The sequence below is a fragment of the Tauraco erythrolophus genome, chromosome 23 (genome assembly GCF_009769465.1).
Source record: "Tauraco erythrolophus isolate bTauEry1 chromosome 23, bTauEry1.pri, whole genome shotgun sequence".
NCBI classification, from domain to species: domain Eukaryota; kingdom Metazoa; phylum Chordata; class Aves; order Musophagiformes; family Musophagidae; genus Tauraco; species Tauraco erythrolophus.
The window spans coordinates 5,253,120-5,274,639 of NC_141487.1; the positions used below are offsets into that span (position 1 = coordinate 5,253,120).

Here is a 21,520-nt window from a genome sequence, read left to right on the forward strand (position 1 = left end):
ATGGATTTATTGGCAAGTGATACAAATGGACAATTGTTAGCAACATCAGTGTCTGGGATTCTGAGAGATGAGTTGGATTTTGGGGACAGGAGGCAGCCCATTAACAGTTTTTGTGAAAGAAGCAACAACTTGAACATGGAAACCCTTCCTGCTGGACAGTTGCCTCGAGATACTGGCTATATTATCAGCAAACATCTGGAATGTTACAACTGCTCTGATTCATTAGACCAGGAGCTTTGCTGAAGAATGGTTTTGTATGTGCTATGAGGGACTGCTTCATTGAACACTCAATGTTTCTCATTTGCATATGCTTTATGGGTCATCCATGTATGTGCAGCCATATAAAAATTTGCTACTTCACATTCAAAATGGTGACAAGCTGGGCCATGCATTGCTGAAGTTTATCTTTTCTTTGTGAGGCTTTGCAGTGGTTGTTAAAGTCGGTTTTATTGGTGGTCCCAGAGCTTGATTAAACAGGAGCACGTTACTGGGTGCAGGGAAGAGAAGAGGGCAACAGAAGCAGATGGAGGGTCTCTTCCTAACTTTGGATGGTCTGTGCACTTCAGACTACTAAACTGGATTAGAAAGTGATGAACAAGGTCACTGTTTCAAGGAGCAGGTTCAGCCCTCCCTGAAATTGGCTTGCAATCCTTGAGTTTCTCTTCCACCATCAGCCAGAAACCTCACTGCAAGTTGTAGTTGCCTTTATGGTCTTGCCCCTTCCTTAATTTACCTCTGAAGTTTGGAAATGAGGTGGATGTCACTCTTAAGTTGAATAAGTATACTGATGCAACGAAGAGCAGTTCAGTCCTCTTTATCTCGCGTGATTTTATTGCATATATTGTTAGCAATATCCAGTTCCTGGCACAAACAAACTTCAAAAGAGACATCCAATATATTTGCAGGTGGTTGGGTTAGGACTAGTCCCATGGGTGCAGACCTGCTACCCAGAAAATCAGATTCAGAGCAGCTGCTCTCAGCCCCCCCAGTGAACAAGCACCAGACTGCCTCTGTTCGTCCTGCTGTTCGCAATTAGAGCGCAGAGATGTAGGATGTGTTGACTGTGAGACCTTGTGGTGAGGTGAGATGGCCAGGAACAAAATGATCATTACAGGCCATTCATGTCAGCAGCCTTTATGCCTTTCTGTTTGCTTGCAAGCAAAAACAGCAGCTAATTTGCAAGGCTGCCTTTTGTAAAAGGGCCTTTTGATCAATGCTTGCCTGTGTTAATGTTTCAGTAGGCTATTGATTTCTGCAACAGCTTTTGTTCCCTGAATTTATGTGCGATGGGTTTCGGCAGCGCGCACTATGCATGTTTGATTAAAGTTCATTTGACTTCACTTGCAGTGAAGCTGGAAGCTGTTTTTACTCCCTGTTTGGAGAACCAAAGCTTTCCCGACTTAACTCCTTTGTGCTGAAGCTCTGCCACCCGTGCAGTCACCAGTATGCTGTTTCTAATCCTTCCAGGCTCACTCCACTCCAGCATTTAATCCCTTAGGTAGACAATATAATATTGGATAGCCAGGCAGCTAACAAGATCTGGCATGGAATTTTTTCGATGTAGTACGTGTCTAACCTGTGTGTATGTGTTCAACATTAACATTCTCTGCGTGTGCTTCCTCTCTGACTTTCACTTCTCCATCTTTGTCAGACAGTTGAGTCATTTACTGAGTCATGTCGCTGTGCCGTCTGACGATGAATGTGAAGTACAGGATATTCTCTAGTCCTCAATATATCCACATTTCATAGACGGGATAAAACTAGTTGTCGAATAAATGTCTATTTCATCTTTGTCTGAATGCAGTTGTGACTGCAGTTTTGGGAGAGTCGCAGAAAAAAAAGCATTATGATCATGAAGTTAGTCTTTTTTATGAATAGACACCATTTCTTTTTTTAAAGTTAGGTTTATGATGTAGTACATGTGTTAGTGGTTAAACTTCCCTTGGGACCTGATGGGTTTGCGATGTGTAAATAGAGCTCAAATAGGTTCCCGTTTCCTATTTTATGATGGGAGGAAAACAGATTGGTTTGCACTCTGCTGATGCTGTGTGTCAGAGGACACATTAATTCACTGACATAAAGACATGGGATTTACTGACTTGCTCCTTGTGGCTGACACCTCAGATTTGATATAAATGAATTTATAGGTAAAACGTGGCCGGTTTCATTTGCAAGAGACTTTCTGTCTCTGAAAAACATTGCATAAGCTTTTCTGCAGAGCTTCGCCTGCCTCCTGGCACAGGTGGTGTCCTCAGTTTGACAAACAGTTGTGCCAGATGGACTTTGAGCCCACCTGATGGACTCCGAGAAAAACGTTATTTCTAATGCAAACCCGCCCAGTTGAAGATACAGTAGCAGAGCCGGGTGCTGGGTGTCAGAACTTTGTGCTTCCCAGATCTGGCGTAGCTTGAGTGCACCCATTTTAGTTTTCGATTCTTTTCAGGAAAGGGTTATACATTTTTTTTTTTTTTTTTTTTAGTAGGGTTTTTGTCCTTCAGAATTGACACTTGTAGGTGACAATTTTGTCTTCCTCTGGCTCACCAAGTATCACTCTGAATACAGTTTGGCATGAATATTGTCCAGGTCTGTGCTGGAGGTCAGTAGCATCGATCCCAGTCTGTAGCAGTGCAGATTAAAAATGCATCTGTTCTGCCTGTTGCCAGAAATCGAAGTTGTGATTGTGGTCTTTTTCTGGTGTTTCTATTTTTAAATTAAGCATTGGTAAAATTCTTTAAGTGCCTTAAATGTTAGCAGTTAATATCTAGAACATCCTCCTTTTGTCTTTCAAGTGTTCCAGTGGTACAGATGTTGGTTATGGCTGTAATTGCTTGTTTGAGGCCCTTGGGAGAGTTTGGATTAAGGGTGTGTCTTTATTAGCGTTAATTTGAGTGATCTGCCCCGAGTACAGGCTGCAGGATTTCCCCACAGAGGGAGCAGGCTGAGGTTAGGTTATTTGATCACATAAAAAGGGTTTCTTTGAACTGCATTTTGTGGGCAATTCAGGTATGTTTGTTCTGATGTTGATTTTTCAAGGGGCTGGTTAGAACTTCACCGTTTTTCTCTTGCAACTTGAAAGAAACAACACCTTTTACCTTAGAGGCAGACAAGTCGCCAGGAAATGATGGGGTTTCAAAGTAAGAGAAAAGAGATTAAAACCACATGCTGTTCTTTCGTTCGGCGTTACATCCGCTACTTTGAATGGCAGCTGCTGCAGTTTTTGAATGTAAGCCAGATTCATTACTCTGTGAAATGATCACTCATTTCTCTAGGTGTGCTCTTTTAACTGCTTAATTAATTTAGATGTGGGCATATATATTCAAATTAAAACATGGTTTACTGTAGTAGGGTTGAGTTCTGGTTATAGACTTCTTGTTGAACGCGTTTTTATTCTAACTTTCAGCTTCTCAAACAGGAGTATTTTAAAATATCTGTACACAGAATGTAGGTTGATGAAGTGGCAGTATCTGTTTGAGTCAATCCTTATTCTTCGTGTGAACATCAGAGAATTCTTAGCAGTTATCAGTTATTTGTTCTGACAGCTGACTGAAAGGCGGTACCTCTCCGGATGCTGTGCAGGGGTGTCTGCAGGACGCTGACAGCAAGGCAAGGGCACCCTCTTCCGAGTTGCTGGCAGCATCCCGGTGGAGGCTGGGTGCCTACTGCCCAACCTCTTTTCTCCTCTACTGGAGGAGGAGAGGAATGAGAAGGAATTTACTTACTTCTGTTCCTCCCCTGCAAAGGCAAACAAAAAATGATGAGGATTTTTTTCTGTCTTATCTAAAGAATTCTTTTGTCTGGCTGAAATATATCATGAAGCTTCCTACAAAAATACGTGTGAACGCATACAGAGAGCAAAAGGGAGGGAAAAAGCTGATGAGTCAGATTTGCATGCCCCTCTAACATACTCCTTCTTATTTGCAGGGAGAACTAATCACCTTCTATTACTATTGGAAGAAAACCCCTGAAGCAGCAAGTTCTCGAGCCCACCGTAGGCATCGAAGGCAGGCTGTGTTTCGGAGAATTAAAACTCGAACTGCTTCCACTCCAGTCAACACACCCTCCAGGCCCCCCTCCAGTGAATTCTGTAAGTGGAAGCTAAAAGCAATGCATTTATCTTTGTTTAGATGCAGGGAGCAACAGTAATGTAATGGTGCTGTACCTTCAAGTGAATGAAGCAAAGAAACGGAGTTCAGGCAGTTGCCCTCTCCTGTTCCTGTGCCATTATGCTGGAATGTGGTAGGCGTCTTTGATCACCAAGTGCTTTCTGCAGTTCTTACACACAAAAGCATCCTATAAGGATGGAAACGTTGCCCTGGTACTGAATTTCTCTACTTTTTGCTTGGTTTTCTGTTCTGTTTTCTCCAAGCTTGTTACAGTAATGGGAATTAAAAAATGCAGAAAGAAGGAAGTCCATCATCCCTTTGGAAGGAAGTCTCTTTCATCCCTACTTGGTGACCCATACCTTCTGCTTGGTCTCAGACTGTGTGCTGCAGCCAGCACTGTTGTACGTTAATGCATCGTAGAACTTCAGCCTTAACTGAAGCAGAAGTGTCTAAACAAAGAACAATTACCCAAACCAGTGAAATATACTGCATTGCAAAGGGTTGTCATTAGTAATATCCATATGGAAATACAAACTTTTATCCTTATGTAAAAGGCTTATGTTATCCTGTGAGTTTTAACTCTTTCTATTGACTAAACCCAGCACATTTCACATGCCCTCTAAAGAAAAGGGACTATCTGGAAGGCAGAAATTGGCAGACTTATTCATGTGGGGGAGGTAGAGGATGTGGTGAACAGGCAGGACAGAGAATTCTGGAGAGAGTATTAGTGAGGTAGTAAGAAAAGGCTATCAGCTTCTCCTTGCTGAAATTGGTAGGACTTATTGCTGATTTCTGTGTGCACAACAAGTGAGGATCCTGACTACAGCTTGATCCAAGATACTCAGCGCTTCAAAGGGCATGTGGCTGGAAGGACCCGTCCATATGGATCCGACTGCAGGATGGGAATAAAAATCAATTCAGTGAGAGAAAGGAAGTTCTAGCCTGGTGTCAATTTTGCAGTCAGGGTTTAAACACTTGCAAGAATTAATGTAGAAGTTACGGTAGTGCAAGCGGCTGCTGTTATTAAATGGGATCCTGTGTTAATGTGAAGGGTAATGAGTCAATGATGGACAAAATGGCAAGTACTGTAGAATCCCTCCCTCTCTATAACCTGCATGTATTACACAATATCCTCTTGGAACCTTTAGAAAAACAGTATTCTTGTGTGAAGGAGTTCTGTTCTAATTAAAGATGTGAACAAAAGAAGCCATAGGGCTTTCTGTTTGTGGCAAATTATAGACCTGTTATGTTGTGAATTTATGGTGGTGGTGCTAGAAAAATGCAGTGCTCTCAATAAGAAAGGATTTACTCCTGAGTTGTTTCAGAAGATGAGGTAAGATACAGTTTTTGTCATGTCTGCACATTTTCAGTGGTTTTGATATGGTGCTTTTTAGCTCAGAGCCTTGTAATCGACTAGTTTGCTGTATGCTGCTTGCCTCAAAGGAAAATGACCTTTTCCATATTATCTACTACTTCAAAATGTGACATTCTCGAAATTTAAGTTTGCCACGGGTTAAAACTCTTAAGGAGGCTTGCAGTAAGGATTGGAAAGCTGGTAGTATCCTTGTAGTACCTCTCATCCAAAAGAATCACAACATGTTTTTCAAACAAGTACACTGTATGTAAGCATTGTTTCTTCCACCCACAAAAAACCATCTAGCCCTTGGGTTAAATATAGCCACTGCCTAACAGAGCATAACAGCAGTCTCCATCTGGTTTAGAAGATAAAGTCTGGAAACAAAATAAAAACCAGAAAAGCCACCACAGTATCTGTCCATGGAATCTAGTAAAGTAGGATTTAGGTATAGAATATTTGATTTTCAGTTTGACCAGGTTCTAGAGATAAACCTCCTTTCTCTTGAATATTATGCTTTTAGAACACAGCCTCTCTAACTGAGCATGAACAGTATTAGAACAATTTAATTGGAGAAGTGCAATGTACTTGAATCAAAAGTTCTGTGAATTGTATCATTTGACACGTTCCTGGAATCTTCCTTCCGTCTGTAGACTGATGAGGTCTGGCCTTGCTTGGTTTGCAAAATTGGAAATAATGACCATCCAAGGCAAGGTGGTTGTAGGAAGTAAGAAAATTTATGTGAGAATTATTATTATTAGTGGTTGTTTTAGCCAAGTAGGAGGAAATAGAAAATCCTGCTGAGTTTTTCTTTTCCATTTTCCTCTTTTTCCCTTGTTCTTTACTTATTCAGTGGACTTGAGTTCGGCCAGTGAGGATGACTTTGACAGCGAGGACAGCGAACAGGAACTGAAGGGCTACGCCTGTCGTCACTGCTTCACAACCAGTATGCACCTGATTCGTTGCTGTATTCCTCTCCTTCCTGCTTCTGCTGTTTAATGCAGGTTCATTCGAGCAAGAGCAGTTTGTGTGCATGTACAGCTGTTCAAAAAAAACCGTGGGGTTGAATCAGCTAAAATATGCAGCATTCCTAGTAGAGTTAATCATGCTTTTCCATTGCAAATTAATACTGCAGGGACAAAGGAGAATCCTGAGAGGTAGACATTTATACAGGCAAAAAATCTACATAATCCATAATCTATAGAATCAATTTGTGATACAGCAAATCAATATTGAACTGTGACTGTCACACACAGAACTTCTTTATGCTGCGCCAAATCTCTTCTGCAGCAGCCCCATTCCTGTAGGTATTCCTGAAGATTGTCCCCTATTTGGGCATATGCGTGGCGTGGAGGTGTGAGCTACAAAATAGGGAAGAGAAGGAGATGAGAAGTTCGTAGGTCACGTTAAGAAACCATAGCTTTGGAGAATAATAGCTGCTTGTTGCCTCCCAGGTAGAGCAGATAAGGCTTCTTTCTTTGTTTTCAAAGCTGTAGTTGCTTAAGTAAACAGTTTGTAAATTGAATATTAAAGATATGCACTGGAACACAGATGAAGCCTGGAACAGGACGAAGTTTTCCAGAAATTTCTCCAACTTTGTTACCTGTAGAAAAGCAGCTACTTTTCTACTTGTCATGTGCTTTTTTTAATAATACAGTGTGCTCATGCTGAGTGTCTGGTACATTGTGTGTTTCTAAGCTGTTGCTTTTCCTGTCCCAAGCCTCCAAGGACTGGCACCACGGCGGTCGAGAAAACATTTTATTGTGCACTGATTGTCGCATTCACTTCAAAAAATACGGAGAGCTGCCACCCATTGAGAAGCCTGTAGACCCTCCACCCTTTATGTTTAAGCCTGTCAAAGAGGAAGATGATGGACTTAGTGGAAAGCATAGCATGAGGACAAGGCGGAGTCGAGGCTCGGTAGGCTTAACACTCTTGCATTGCAGCTTCTTCTATAAGGAGGAGGTGGTGTCTGGAAAAAGGTAGTCAAACTTCTAAAATGATGCTTTCTCCATCTTGCTTGTTTGCCATGGTGTGTGCTTGCTGCTGCATTTGTGTACGCAAGTGTGAGGTTTGCTGAGGCTGAAGCTTTCTTTGGAAAAAGGAGCTGGAATGTCTCTTCTGCAAGTTTTAGTCAAACTTGTTATTTCCATGTTTTTAACTCTGACACCAGCTCTAATTTGATGTTTGCTTTGGGTTTTGGCTGATAGAAAGCAGCAGATATATTTCTTTTCCTTGCCCTCCCCCTTTCTATCTTTCTGATCATGATGATATGACCATTGATTTTAAAAATCTTGTGAGGCTACACTGTCAGGTAAGGTTGGCTTTGTTGTTTTTATGGTAGCCAGTTACCCAGAAAACTGCCAAACTGGGAGGGAAACAGCATTAATTATTGAAATATACTCTCCTGTCATTCCTTATTGCATAGCAGGAGCATATTGAAACTGGTTTTAGAAACTGGTCTTGAGTGCTTAAATGCCAACAGGTAGACTCTTTTTTTTTAATGGAACATGTGGGTCCTCTCCTGCCTCATTTGCTGTGTGTGTGCGCTCGCAGTTGTGTGTGCATGCTTTTTATGAAGAAAATTCAGCATGTGACCAGCAGCAGCTTTGGAACATCTTTCTACTGTTGTCATTTCTAGCAGACACTACTAAACAAAATAATCAGCACTTAATGTTTTTTGAGTAGACAAGTTAAGGATTTGCCTCCTTTTACTTTTAAGTCCAGATTAGCTCTCAAGGGAAAATTGTAACAATGTTAAATGCTCTTGTTTTTTCACTTTTCAAGCTCTTAGCAGGAATGCTCCATCCATGCCCCTGACGTAAGACAGAAAAAAATAGAGGTGTGACAACTGCTGACTTTGATACACTTTTGTTTCTGTTGAACAAATAGATGTCTACACTACGTAGTGGTCGTAAAAAGCAGCCAGCCAGCCCTGATGGTAGAGCCTCACCTATTAACGAAGACGTCCGTTCCAGTGGCCGCAACTCTCCCAGCGCTGCCAGCACCTCCAGTAATGACAGCAAAGCAGATTCAGTGAAGAAGTCTACCAAGGTAAAATTTTCCCATTCTTCTTTTGTGTTAGGACTGGAAACCTGAGGCTTCTTCAGTCAGATAAATGAGATGCAGATTCTAGGAGGCCAGGGAATCTGTCAGTGACCTAGAAATTCCTACTTCTGTGGATAAGCAAAAAATTTAATGGTGCATCTGACTGATGCTTTGTTCCTGCACGTAAGGATGTGTAGTGATAAAAACCATTAAAGTACCCCCACATAACCTTACTGCTCTCATGATAAATTAATCCTTCAATTTCGGATGCAAATGTGAGCATTAGGCTCATGGAAGTAATACAGATCAGAAATGCTGTGTTTGAGACAAGCAGACAGTTTAGGGGATTTTTTTTTTTTTTAAAGCAGTACTTAATCTTTATTTACAAAGGAATGTGAATATGTAGTAATTGAGACTACTTCTGTTACTGTCTTGCGGTATGAATATTTGCTTGATTTTTCAGAGCAAGCTGACAGTTTAGTCTGTTTAAATGAATTAAGTGCCTTTCCAAGAGAGTACTGAAGAAGCAAAGCCAGATGAAGCGGGAAGGCTTGCCATTAAGTAGTGTAAATCGAAAAGTAGCAAGTTAAAAATAAATATTTTTTAAGAAAAACAAGTCAAAACTGGAGTATGGAGCAAGTTTTCGCATGATAGAACTAAGAACTTAGTAAAATTTGAAGTTAGGTTAGGTAATTGTGATGTATAAAGCTGCCTCAGGCCATGAAAGAAGGTAGTAATCTTGTAATAGCTACTCACTGTTAGCCCTATATTTGAGGGGATATAAAAATATCCCTCTCAAAATATCAGGAGTAAAGCAAGACTTTCATGTAGTAGAAAGAGGCTTATCCTGTGCCTGTCTACTGCAGAAATCTTTGCTCCTTCCGCTGTTAACAACTGGTGTTGGTCTCTGTTAAAGAGTGTACTGGGCCGGTTGGCCTGGTATGGGTTGCTGATGGACTTGATTCTGCACAGCTGAAGACAACTGCTTTGTTTAACGTATTCCTTCACTTTCAAAGCTCAAGACCACGTCTGCATGATGAGGAATGCTTTAATCGATATTCCGTTTTCCTACTAGATTGTGTCAGAGATGCGTGCAGGGTCTGTGTGCAGGCTGCCCCTTGGGTTTCTGTCTGCACAAGTGAAATTGCAGTGTGTTCTGGGTTCTGGCTGAAATTTGACCTCCAGAGGAAGTGGCTAGAGCATCATGTAGGTACAAGTCTTCTGGGAGCTGCTCCTGGCAGTGGCAAAATGCACCAGCAACTCCAGAGCAGATTCCCCTGCAACTTGTAATTGGACAGAGGGACAGATGGGTATTGGAATGTTGTTAAATACTGACTATCTCAACTTCTGAGCAGTTCTTCTGCTCTATAGGAACCCCATTCATTTATTTTTATTAAATTTGGTAGCACTGGCATACGCTCAATTTACTTTTGCATTTACACCACTGGTAACTGTTGTGTTCTGCTTCATTTGTGGCAGAAGATAAAAGAAGAGGTGTCTTCTCCTCTCAAGAACTCCAAGAGGCAGCGGGAAAAGGCAGCTTCTGACACAGAGGAACCTGACAGGTCCAATGCCAAAAAATCCAAAACTCAAGTGAGTCACACAGAGGAATGTTTTTCTCTTAGGAGAATGGTTTGAGGGTGGGAGGAGGTGGAAACCCGGTAAACGAAAAACATGAAATCAATTTAAGCTGCAGCAAATTGCAGCTTATTCTGTGACTGGAAAGCAACCAATATTAAAATGTATTCCTTCTGTTGAAAAACAGTGGAATGATGTGGGCTAAGTCCAGAAGTCTCTCTTTTTTTTTTTTTTTACACTATCAGTATCAACCATATAGGAGTATACCTGGATTGTTTTCTACCCTCTCCTCCCCATTTTTTTTTTAATTGAAATTTGTTTTTTCCTCTTCTATGGCAAGTTAGATGATCACCACTGGAGTTCTGTTAATTTAATGGTACCAAAGCTCCATTGAAATACTTTCAGAATGTCTTTTCAGCTCCATGTACCTGACCAGGTTCACTCTGTGCACAGGACTTGGAAATTTTGGCATTGAGCTTTCCATATTACAGAATCACGGAACGGTTGTGGTTGGAAGGGACCTGGAAGTCTAGTCCAACCCCTCTGCTCAAGCAGGGCCACCTAGAGCCAACTGCCCAGGACTATGCCCAGAAGGCTTTTGAATATCTCCAAAGATATTTCACAGAGTCCGCAGCCTCTCTGGGCAACCCATTCCATTGCTTGGTGTCCCTCATAGTGAAAAAGTGTTTCATTATGTTCAGGCAGAACTTGCTGTATTTCAGTTTGTGCCCGTTGCCAGTGGACACTACTAAAGAGCCTGGCTCCGTTGTCTTTGCACCCTCCCTTTGGATGTTTGTTACCTGTGCTGTTTCAAGGGTGGTACTTGCACTTGTGTTTGCACAGCATGTGTGATAGGTTCCATCCTGTGGCATGCTGGTAAAGTTCTTTGTGTGGTTTTCTCATGCACAGTGGTTATTCTTCCCGCTCTCCCTGCAGGAGATCAGCAGGCCAAACTCTCCCTCGGAGGGCGAGGGCGAAGGCGAGAGCTCTGACAGCCGCAGTGTCAATGACGAAGGGAGCAGTGATCCCAAGGACATTGACCAGGACAACCGGAGCACATCGCCCAGCATCCCTAGCCCTCAAGACAATGAGAGTGACTCGGATTCCTCTGCCCAACAGCAAGTGCTGCAGGCACAGCCCCAGGTGCTGCAGGCACAGAGTGGTTCTGGCCAGGCTCCCCCTCCTACGCCACCTGTATCAGCCCAGCTACCAGCATCCCTGCCGGCAGCGTCGAGTGCTGCTCCAGCTCCACCGCAGGTCTCGCCGTCAGCATCCCAGCCCTCCGGCCAGCCCCAGGCCCCTGCGCCGCCGCCGCCGCATTCTCACATACAGCAGGCCCCTGCGTTGCACCCGCAGAGGCTGCCATCGCCCCATCCACCTCTGCAGCCCTTGAGCGTGTCGCAGAGCCAGCCGACCCCGGCCTCTTCGCAGCCGCACTCGCAGCCGCCGCTCCACAGTCAGGCCCAGCCAGCCCCTCACAACCTGCAGGCTCAGCCCCTCCTGCCTCATCCTGTACCTTCCCAGCCATTTTCCCTCCCCACTCAGTCATCTCAGTCTCAGGTTCCCCTTCAGACACAAGCACCATCTCATTCTCACTCCGCTCTCCAGGTTCAGGTGACGCAGCCTGTCCTGCCAGCTGCAACCTCGCTGCAGCAGGCTCAGCCTCCACGGGAGCAGCCCTTGCCCCCTGCACCCATGGCCATGCCTCACATCAAACCTCCCCCTACTACCCCAATCCCTCAGCTCCCCACTGCTCCATCTCACAAGCACCCTCCTCATCTCTCTGGCCCATCTCCATTCTCAATGAACTCCAACTTGCCTCCACCACCTGCTTTAAAACCTCTGAGCTCCCTCTCAACTCATCATCCTCCTTCTGCACACCCTCCTCCTTTGCAGCTGATGCCTCAAAGCCAACCACTGCAGTCTTCACAAGCCCAGCCTCCTGTACTGACACAGAGCCAGAGTCTTCCCCCACCTGCTAATCACCCCCCATCTGGACTCCATCAGGTATCCTCCCAGCCCCCCTTTTCTCAGCATCCATTTGTCCCAGGAGGCCCATCTTCCATCACCCCTCCTTCTTGCCCCTCCACTTCCACGCCACCCACTGTGCCTGGCATCCCACTTCAGACTTCCATCTCCACATCAGCAGCTTCTAGTGGAAACGTGCCAGTGGTGACAGCCTGCACACTGCCACCTATTCAAATCAAAGAAGAAGTCCCAGATGAAGCTGAGGAACCAGAAAGTCCTCCCCCTCCACCCAGAAGCCCATCACCAGAACCTACTGTGGTGGATACACCAAGTCATGCTAGTCAGTCAGCCAGGTATGGAGGTTGTCAGCAGTGCTTCCTTGATTCATTCTGGTTTTCTGTGTAGCAGGGCACTCTCAAAAGCTGAGAAAGGAGCTTCTATGGGAGCTGAGTGTATTTTACACGAGCATCTCATCAGCCTCTCTTTCTAGTGTGATTTTGCTCTGTTTGTCTGGAAAGGTGCTGTTTCAGCCCACATATTCAGGCAGGGCATTACAGTTTGCAATTGTGAGATAGGTTTTATGCTCCACTTGGCTGTGGAGTAATATGGTATAATTAATTTTCTTGTGGCTTTCAGAAGCTGGTAGTGCTATTGTGGAAGTGTAGAGTGACACTTTTTCTTTCGGACATACAGCTCTTAAATCCCAGACTCTTGCATCTTTCCCAGGGCTAAACTCTTTCTGTTTTGTTTCTTCCAGGTTCTATAAGCACTTGGACCGTGGCTACAATTCATGCTCAAGAGCAGACTTATACTTCATGCCTCTGGCAGGATCAAAACTGGCCAAGAAGAGAGAAGAGGCCATTGAAAAGGCCAAAAGAGAAGCAGAGCAGAAAGCCAGAGAAGAGAGAGAAAGAGAAAAGGAAAAAGAGAAGGAAAGAGAGAGGGAGCGGGAGCGTGAAAGAGAAGCAGAAAGAGCTGCGGTAGGTTTATTTGTAGCTAAGAGCCATGTAAGGGATTTGGCGTGGTAGGATCTCACCTGGATGGTGACAACAGAATGCAAATCCCCAGAAGCACTTTAATGCATGTGCAGTCAGGTATTTGGGAATATGGGAGCCTTATGTATTAAGTGAAAGCCAGCCAGCAATGGGCACCTCCTGGCCTGCCTGACTTTCTTCTCTTTAAAGGAAATGGAGAGTCTCTGCTCCTGGTCTGTTCCTGATGTGGGGGGAGCCAAGGCAACTGGGGATAAGGAGGCCAAGTATTTATGTTTACTTGCAGTAGAAAAGCACTCTGTGCAGGTATAGTGGATACCTTTGTGTACCTTGTAGTACTGTGCAGGCACAGGAGTGCGGTCTGCTAGAAGAAGGAGATCTGAAGGCTTTTTAAAATTGACGTAAACTTAAAGGCCTGTAAATTTCTTTTTTTATGGGGAGACCCAAACTCCAGTCTTGATATAAAGAGCCAATACAACTAAACCATTTTTCTGTGGCCTGTCGGAAAGGAATGGTTACTTAGTCCACAGAATTGTTAGGTTGGTAATACATTATTGATGCTGAAAAAGAAGGTGCTACAGTCTTCCTGTTCCATGGTGTGTTTCAGAGATCTGAATCACAGCTATATGTTTCTGTAGGATTATAAAAGTCAGGATATAGCATTTGTCCTTTAAAAGATGTCATGTATGGGGACTTGGCTTTGTTTTGAGCATAGAGATCCTCGGGCAATTGCATGGGTAAACTGTTGTTGTTGCCCTCCCCAGAAGTGCTCTGTTGCTCTTGTACAGGAGGAGAGAGCAGGATGCAAAGTCTTGATGTGAAAGGAGTGGATTTTGTTGTGTTGTGTGTCTTGGAGATGAGTTTCCTTGGGTTTCTTAAGTTTTAGGATACAAGCGAGTGTGGAGAGGACAGGAGGAACACACTGCAAACAAGACTGGTAGTCTGCGGTGACATGTACCAGTCAGGTGTTGCCCGTAGCTGTGACACGTGCCAACTAGTCACTGCTCTACTAACTGTAAAGCAGTTAGTGTAGCTTTGAGGCTGTCACTACAAAGCAGTTATCTTGTGGCCTACAGGACAGAGAGAAACCAGTTAGTCCCCAAACCACATTGGAGCACGTAACTGCAGGAGTTGCGAGGCTCAGCAGGCTGAACGTACCTCCTCTTAGAGCATGAAGCACAAGAAGGGAAGTGCATTCCTGCTGTGTTTTTAAGCCGAATGTGTTGAACTAAAATTCTCTTTCCCCATTCTATGTAGCAGAAGGTATCCAGCTCCTCCCATGAAGGCCGTCTTGGAGAGTCTCAGCTCAGCGGGCCAGCACATATGAGACCTTCATTTGAACCTCCACCAACGACCATTGCTGCTGTACCACCTTACATTGGTCCAGATACACCTGCTTTACGAACACTGAGTGAATATGCCCGTCCTCATGTCATGTCACCAACAAACCGCAATCATCCCTTCTTCGTGCCCCTGAACCCCACTGATCCACTTCTGGCCTACCATATGCCTGGCCTCTACAACGTGGATCCCACCATTCGGGAACGAGAGCTGCGAGAGAGGGAAATCCGGGAGCGAGAAATCCGGGAAAGGGAGTTGAGAGAGAGGATGAAACCTGGCTTTGAGGTGAAGCCCCCAGAGCTGGATGCACTGCATCCAGCTACTAACCCCATGGAGCATTTTGCCAGGCACGGTGCACTGACTATTCCCCCAACAGCAGGACCTCACCCATTTGCTTCCTTCCATCCGGGTTTGAACCCCCTCGAAAGAGAGAGACTTGCACTGGCAGGCCCACAGTTACGGCCTGAAATGAGCTACCCTGACAGACTGGCAGCAGAGAGAATACACGCGGAGCGGATGGCATCGCTGACAAATGACCCGTTGGCACGGCTCCAGATGTTCAACGTTACGCCCCACCATCACCAACATTCACACATACACTCGCATTTACACCTACATCAGCAGGATCCCTTACACCAAGGTGAGCCCAGGGAGCTGGGTAGGCTGTTAACTGGGGGACCTCTCTCGTGAGCTGCTGGCAGCAGGCTACCCAAAACAGGCAGACGGTGACTCTGAAATTGAAGAAGCAAAATCCTTGTTTTCTTGTATTATGATATGACTTCTGTACTGTACAACGTTGTGATAACTGAAATGCAAAACAGTTATTTTTTGGGAGGGTGGACCAATAGCAGTGATAAAGTCAGCGATGGTAATAGTACAGTGATCTTTACTGAGGTTGCACGCTGGCACTGTAAAAGGTTTACTGTGTTGTCATGGTGGGGTTTTTTTAAGTACTGGAGTCCTGAAGCACCACCTTACAGTGGTGTCTGGTGTACTGGTGAAGACTCTATTGAGTGAGAGGAATTCACTAGGAGAGATGTCATGGAGCTGGTAACACTGCTCATGCTGACGCCTGTTACGTTATGAGTTATAGCTGGAAAGGAGCTGAAGCTGGTGTTTCTATATAGGAGCTGGAAAAAAAAATAAATTAGGAGAGAAAGACTTCATCTCTTTAGCCATTTGACACGCCAACCATCTGGCTGACAGAGCTGAAATTATCTGTCACAATTTTCATGAGAACCATCTAAATTTATGGGTTGGCATCTTTTTAGCTACAGTGTATTCTTATGTGTGGGAACTTTTTTCCCTGAAGTATTTAATAGTTTGAAAAATGAATTGATGCCTTGCTCATTTCTAAAGCAAGTTATATGTTTGCTCCAGTCTGGAACCTGGAGTCTTGAAGATGAGGCACTAAGCAGAATTTTTCTGGTTTTCTGGTAGCAGACTGGAGAGAACAGAGCAAGCAAGGCACCAGGTGCAGTAGCTGCTAAGTAAGAAAAAGAAAAAAGTCCAAGTACTTCAAGTGCAGCTGGTTACAAATGTAGTGTTTGTGCAAGCAGATACAGCATACTGTGCCTTTGAGCAACACGCATTAAACATGGCTGGGATGACTGCTTTTTGGAGCTTGGAAGGAATTTGAGTGCTGTTGCAGAAGCCAAATTGTATAGCAAGGAAATCTGCAGGATCTTGTGAGGTTGTTAAGGGGTGGGGAGGTTACAGGTAGCAGATGATCCCGCTGAATATCAGCGTTCTGAAAGCTGTCAGCGGAGGACTTTGGTTGAGACTGACTGCACAGATTACAAAGTGGTTCAATTGGAGGCAGGTTTGTACCCCATTGATAGTAGAAGAAATTTGTCAGAGATTGTGTCTATACCAGGATTCTGTTGTCAGGTAAGTCACTTACCACCTCTGCAGGTAAGTCTGGATGCTCCCCAGTTATTTGTTCTGGACAAAACCATGACTCCTACTTTCTCACTCTGGCTAGCGAGAAACTAGTGCAGCCAGAGCCGAGTCGGTTCATTATCAAGTCTCTTACCTGTATTTGAAAAGCAGTTTGGCTTTAGTCTTGGATGCCAGGTTAAAATACAGTTATGGGCTCTTGAGTGTCTCTAGTTCTTGCTCCAGAGTAGCTCCATTGCAAGCACTGCTGCAACGTGTATGAGGAGAGTGTGGAAGGAATGTCTGAAAATGAAAGCTTAGGTGTTTTAGTTACGTGATTATTTTAAAAAATATTTTTTTACCCTATCGCTTGGTGGATTTCATTTTCTTGTAGAAATTGAAAGCCCCAGGTTGTTGCTTTAACAGTTAAGACTGTTTGGTAAGCAGATGTCACTTCAAGATGGAAAAGTGGGTTTCAAATTGGATGGAGCTAAACTCCTGGTAATTACATGCCAGTTAGGCCAAGTGCTGATCCAGCTCAAGTGTAACAGGGCTTTTGATCTCCTAGCAGTGAGTGATGCTTCCCAAAGCAGTTGATTGCTTGCTTTCTTTCCTTCTTTTAAAGGTTCAGCAGGACCTGTTCACCCGCTCGTGGATCCTTTAGCAGCTGGACCCCATTTGGCACGTTTTCCCTACCCACCTGGGACCATCCCCAACCCATTGCTAGGGCAGCCACCTCATGAGCATGAAATGCTCCGACATCCAGTCTTTGGTGAGAGCATTTTATGGTCCTCTACAAAGGTTGTCTCTTGACCTGAACTGTCACCTTCTGGATCTTAGCATTTCTTGGGAGGGGAGTTGGTGGAGTTAATGGGACAACTCTCTGCAGACCTCATAGCAAACAAGTGTCTGAAAAACGGGCAACTCTCTCTTAGGTACTCCTTATCCACGAGATCTGCCTGGTGCCATCCCACCTCCTATGTCAGCAGCCCACCAACTGCAGGCCATGCATGCCCAATCAGCAGAGCTGCAAAGACTGGCAATGGAGCAGCAGTGGTTGCACGGGCATCCTCACATGCATGGTGGTCATCTACCAAGTCAGGAAGATTATTACAGGTGAGAGGTGCAATGAAGGCTTTTGGAGACTTGGAGGTGCTGCAGCTTCCTTTGTCTTTCTCCACATTCCATCTTTTTTCTTCTGAATTGCTACCTTTCTTAACTGTGTGCTGGGTTACTGTTCTGACACAGGGAAGATGGTGAAGCTGTTCTGACACCTAATTTGGGCATAGGTGATGGTGCAGATTGGAAGCTAGGTCCAAATTACTGTCCCAGGATGTAGACCAGTTGAGTCTTAAATTACAGAATTACCTCTGGGGTTTTTAGTGCGATGCTACGATTGTGGCTTCCACGTCTCTCTCTTCCTTGAAGTGGAGGAGAGTGAGTAAAGCTTTATGAATGAGAAGAGGGGAGGGATTCAGTAGATCTGAAGAAATTACTAAAGGCGATAGGGAGTTGAATTGTATCAATAACACAGATCCCACATTACCAGCTGAGAACGCCTACTCAAATCATGTGAGTTCTTTCTCCCCGAAATGCTATATGGTGGTGATAGTAGAGTAGTTCTCTTCTTGGCCTGCCTTATGTGACACCACCTTATCTCCTGTTTGACAGTGACCACTGACAGTATGTTAGCTGAGAAGAAAAAGCCACCAGCTCCTAGCAGCGGTCATTCCACATGTCTGTGGGTAGCAAGGACGTATGGGAAGCAGCGTATTAAACAGCTGCCTTGCACTGCTTTGCTCTGATGTTGTAGTCCTTGCTTCTGCTGTCCAGAATTGCCCGCTGGCCTTGTGCCACGGGGGCAGCCAGTCTGCCCGAAGCCGACTGTCATGTCTGCAGCTGCAGATAAAGCTGGAGCTTGATGAGCTGGCACTAGTGATGGGTAGCAAAAGGTCATCGTTTCCTCCTGCAACAGACGGCGTTATCGTTCTTGTGCTGAGAGCTCACCAGTCCGCTGGCAACCTCTGTTCCCTTCAGGGCACCTGGGTGAGGGCAGCAGGAAGGTGAGCCATCTCTGCAGTGTCATGACACCTCCTTCGTTTCATTAAAATGAGTTTTCTTTCTTTTTCAGTCGACTGAAGAAAGAAGGCGACAAACAGTTGTAATAAATTATTTATTTGTAATGCTGGCTATGGAAACCCCAGTCCTTGGGAAGGAGTGGAACATTTTTACATACAATAAGAGCTACAAAAGGAAAAGAATATCTTATAAAGATTTCTTTATATATTTAAAACAAACAACCACCCAACAAGTAGAGACTTATCAGCATAGTGTTCATTTGTAGAGAAGATTTCTCAAGACTGGCGTGGGTCTCCCTGCATGACAACGTATTCAGAAGCCTATTGAAAGTACAGGACTGTGTGGAAAATTCAGAGAACTTCCTGCAATCTTGTTTTTTTTTTTCTTACTAGTTTGTTTTGAGTAGGTGCTAGAATCAGGTTCACAACACGAGTCACTGTGCGTGAAGAGACACTCAATGCATCTATAGCTATTTTAAAAAAAAACAAGGATTGCAAGTAGGTGACATAACAAGCTCTGAATCCAAGTGCTATAATAATAAAAATCTACTTTTATTTTAATACATTGTAGGAAATCTTCATAATTTTAAAGAGAGCTCAGTTCTGCAGCATGGCTTTTTAAGTCTGTAAATAACTTTTTTGAGTAGAGGGGAGAAACAAAACAAAACTCCAGAAACATTTATCTTGATTTTCAGTAACATCACAAATTGTGAATTCCTACCTGGTATTGACAGAATACAGAGTTGATTTTTTAATAAAAAATTATATATATAATTATCCCTTTAATTAAAGGGAATGATGGGTATCAATAATTTCAAATGGGTAAAAGCTTGAAATTTGGTTTGTTATCAACAATAAGCATTAAAGGGAGTTGCAGGGATAATGTTGCAAATGACTGTTTCTGTTCTTGGTTTTTTGGTTTGTTTGGGTTTGTTGGATTTTTTTTGTTAGTGTTACATCTCTCTGTTCTGCAGATGATTTCTGTTGAGTTGTATTTCTCAGCAGTACAGGTGTCCCTTGGAACTAGCTTACCCTTTCGTTGCCTACTTCAAGGGTTAGTTTTTAGTGTGGCCATAATACACTTCTTTCCTATTACCTTTTGAAACTTAATTTAACTACATTGGTTTTAGACTTTAGACAAAGGTTCAAAGAAATAATCTGTTCTAAAATCTCTTTTTCTAAAAATGTTTCATGCCTCAAACTAGCACAGCCAGAATTTTGTATGCACGTGCATATTTTTGGAGGATGTGCTCTTTCTGGCTTCTTATGTTTGCTAAGTTCTTAAGAAGAGTGAGTAGGCATCTCAGTGTTCTCAGAGTTGTTTTGCAAAGACCAGTCTGTATTTCTCTTTTGACTGTTTTAGTTTTGGTTTTATAAGTAAAAACTTTTAAATTGCCACCAGTGTTCTGTATCTCAGGAACTTAATGCTTTGGGATTAACCGAATATATGAACAGTAATATATGAACAGTAACATTTACTGACTCCCAACACAACAGATCCATGCAGAATAACTCCTGTTGGCTAGTTCCCATGTGGATGGTGAAAGGAGAGGAATGCACAGAAGGCCAGTGAGCATTATTTTGGAGACAGCTCCACTTACTGTCTAGGGAGAAATATTTTTTTCTTTCGCTGTTTTGCCATGGGTTTTCTTTGTCAGAGCAGAGGGTGATGCAACCAATGGACATCTGAATCTGCTGGCCGTTTTTTCTGCTGGTGCATAACTTCCCCCCATTCTCTCTCTTAACTCATGAGTGCTCTCTCTGCTGTTGTAGACTGTTCAGTGTGATGGTTGTGTCATAGGACTGTACTGAGCCATGTTTGATAAACTTGTAGTTAATCATACATTCTGATGGAAGGCATGGCATGCACAGTGCTTTTCCACCTCACGGATCTCAAACCAGTGTCAGTGCCCGAAAGTTACTATCAGACAGTCAGTAGCATCAGTTCACCAATTAAAAATATGCATTGGGGTATTCTAGGTCTGCTTAGGGCAAGAGTTGTATAGGAGAGAGAGGAGGACTGTTTCAGCAGATGTTGATCTTCCTTTTTTTCAGTCCTCCATTCCAGATTCGTCAGTGCTAAAGACTTGCAATAGCATTTAATTGCTTCCATCTGCTGTATTTGAACTCTCTGTGAAGGTGTTGGGAGGAACAGCTAGTGTTTCTGAGATGGGGAAACAATGAGGTCAATCTAGGATTGGGGATGGTGAAGTCGTCTTCAGTCAATGCCTTCAGTTGTTGTCTGCAGTGATCAGGTGAAATGGTTTTCTTCTGATTAATGTTTTTTGCTTTTGCTAACAGCGGAGTAGCTAGTAAGATCAGTCTGCTCAGCAGAGAGAGTGCCTCAGTTTACTTCAAAGGTCTAATTAGACACATTTCAGTTAAACCTCCCCTCCTTGTTTTTACTGTGTAGAATTTGAGAGTTTGGGGCAGTTCAGCCACTTCAGGCATTTCTCCTGATCCTTCTCTTTTGCTGTTATTTTTAGCTGTAGTTCTTCCTAAGGGGGAAAAAAAAAAAGCTGATTGCATCAGATGGTCCTCTCTCTGTATTTTTTTTCAGCTGAAGTTTGCAGTCTGTTCAAAAGCTATTCATTGATTTATTTTATTTATTTTTTCTCAGAAGAGCATTCTGATAATTTGTGGAGTTTTTTTTGTTCCCTTCATTCAGCAAATAAGCACTGAAATTCTTCCATTTTAGATCAATGATTAACTACAACTTTACATGCAGTGGTTTTTGAAGCCATCTTGGTGTTCGATGCCCTGTTAAAACAACCCAGAGGTTTTAATTTTCTTTAAGAAATCTCTCTTATTTTTCCTGTTTTGAAGGTTTATTTTTTAATTTTGCTTTAGTGTTTTGGAAACGTCTCTCTTGTTCTATGTCGTCATGGTTGAGCTTGTTTCACTGCACCGTTAAAGCAGAGTGTACATTCTGACTGCTACATTTATATATATCTTGAAGCTTAATGTATATATGAGTAGTTTGCCATGGGATAACACAGTGTAAACAGAGTAGAAACCCAGAAATCGTGACTTCTGTGTTCTCTCCATTTGAGTATTTTGTAATTTTTTTGAAATATTTGTGGACATAAATAAAACCAAGCTACACTACAGCAGCCAGGTTTTGCCTGCAAGCGAAATGTCTCTTGATTGTTGTTAGTGGGAAAAGAAGTTATTTTCATC

General features: G+C 43.4%; 1 protein-coding gene across 1 annotated transcript in view; it reads left to right on the top strand.

The window, feature by feature from the left end:
- The window catches only part of RERE (arginine-glutamic acid dipeptide repeats), a 169,728-nt gene extending 150,945 nt beyond the window's left edge, over positions 1–18,783 (top strand). Inside the window, exons 11-21 of the mRNA XM_086625526.1 lie at positions 3,922–4,084; positions 6,311–6,403; positions 7,178–7,377; positions 8,350–8,511; positions 9,985–10,098; positions 11,020–12,404; positions 12,809–13,031; positions 14,301–15,024; positions 16,888–17,034; positions 17,198–17,378; positions 18,394–18,783. Of these exons, the coding sequence (XP_086481652.1) occupies positions 3,922–4,084; positions 6,311–6,403; positions 7,178–7,377; positions 8,350–8,511; positions 9,985–10,098; positions 11,020–12,404; positions 12,809–13,031; positions 14,301–15,024; positions 16,888–17,034; positions 17,198–17,378; positions 18,394–18,427 (3,426 nt within the window). The 3' untranslated portion in view covers positions 18,428–18,783. The remainder of the gene's footprint in view (positions 1–3,921; positions 4,085–6,310; positions 6,404–7,177; positions 7,378–8,349; positions 8,512–9,984; positions 10,099–11,019; positions 12,405–12,808; positions 13,032–14,300; positions 15,025–16,887; positions 17,035–17,197; positions 17,379–18,393) is intronic.
- The last annotated feature ends 2,737 nt before the right edge of the window (positions 18,784–21,520 follow it).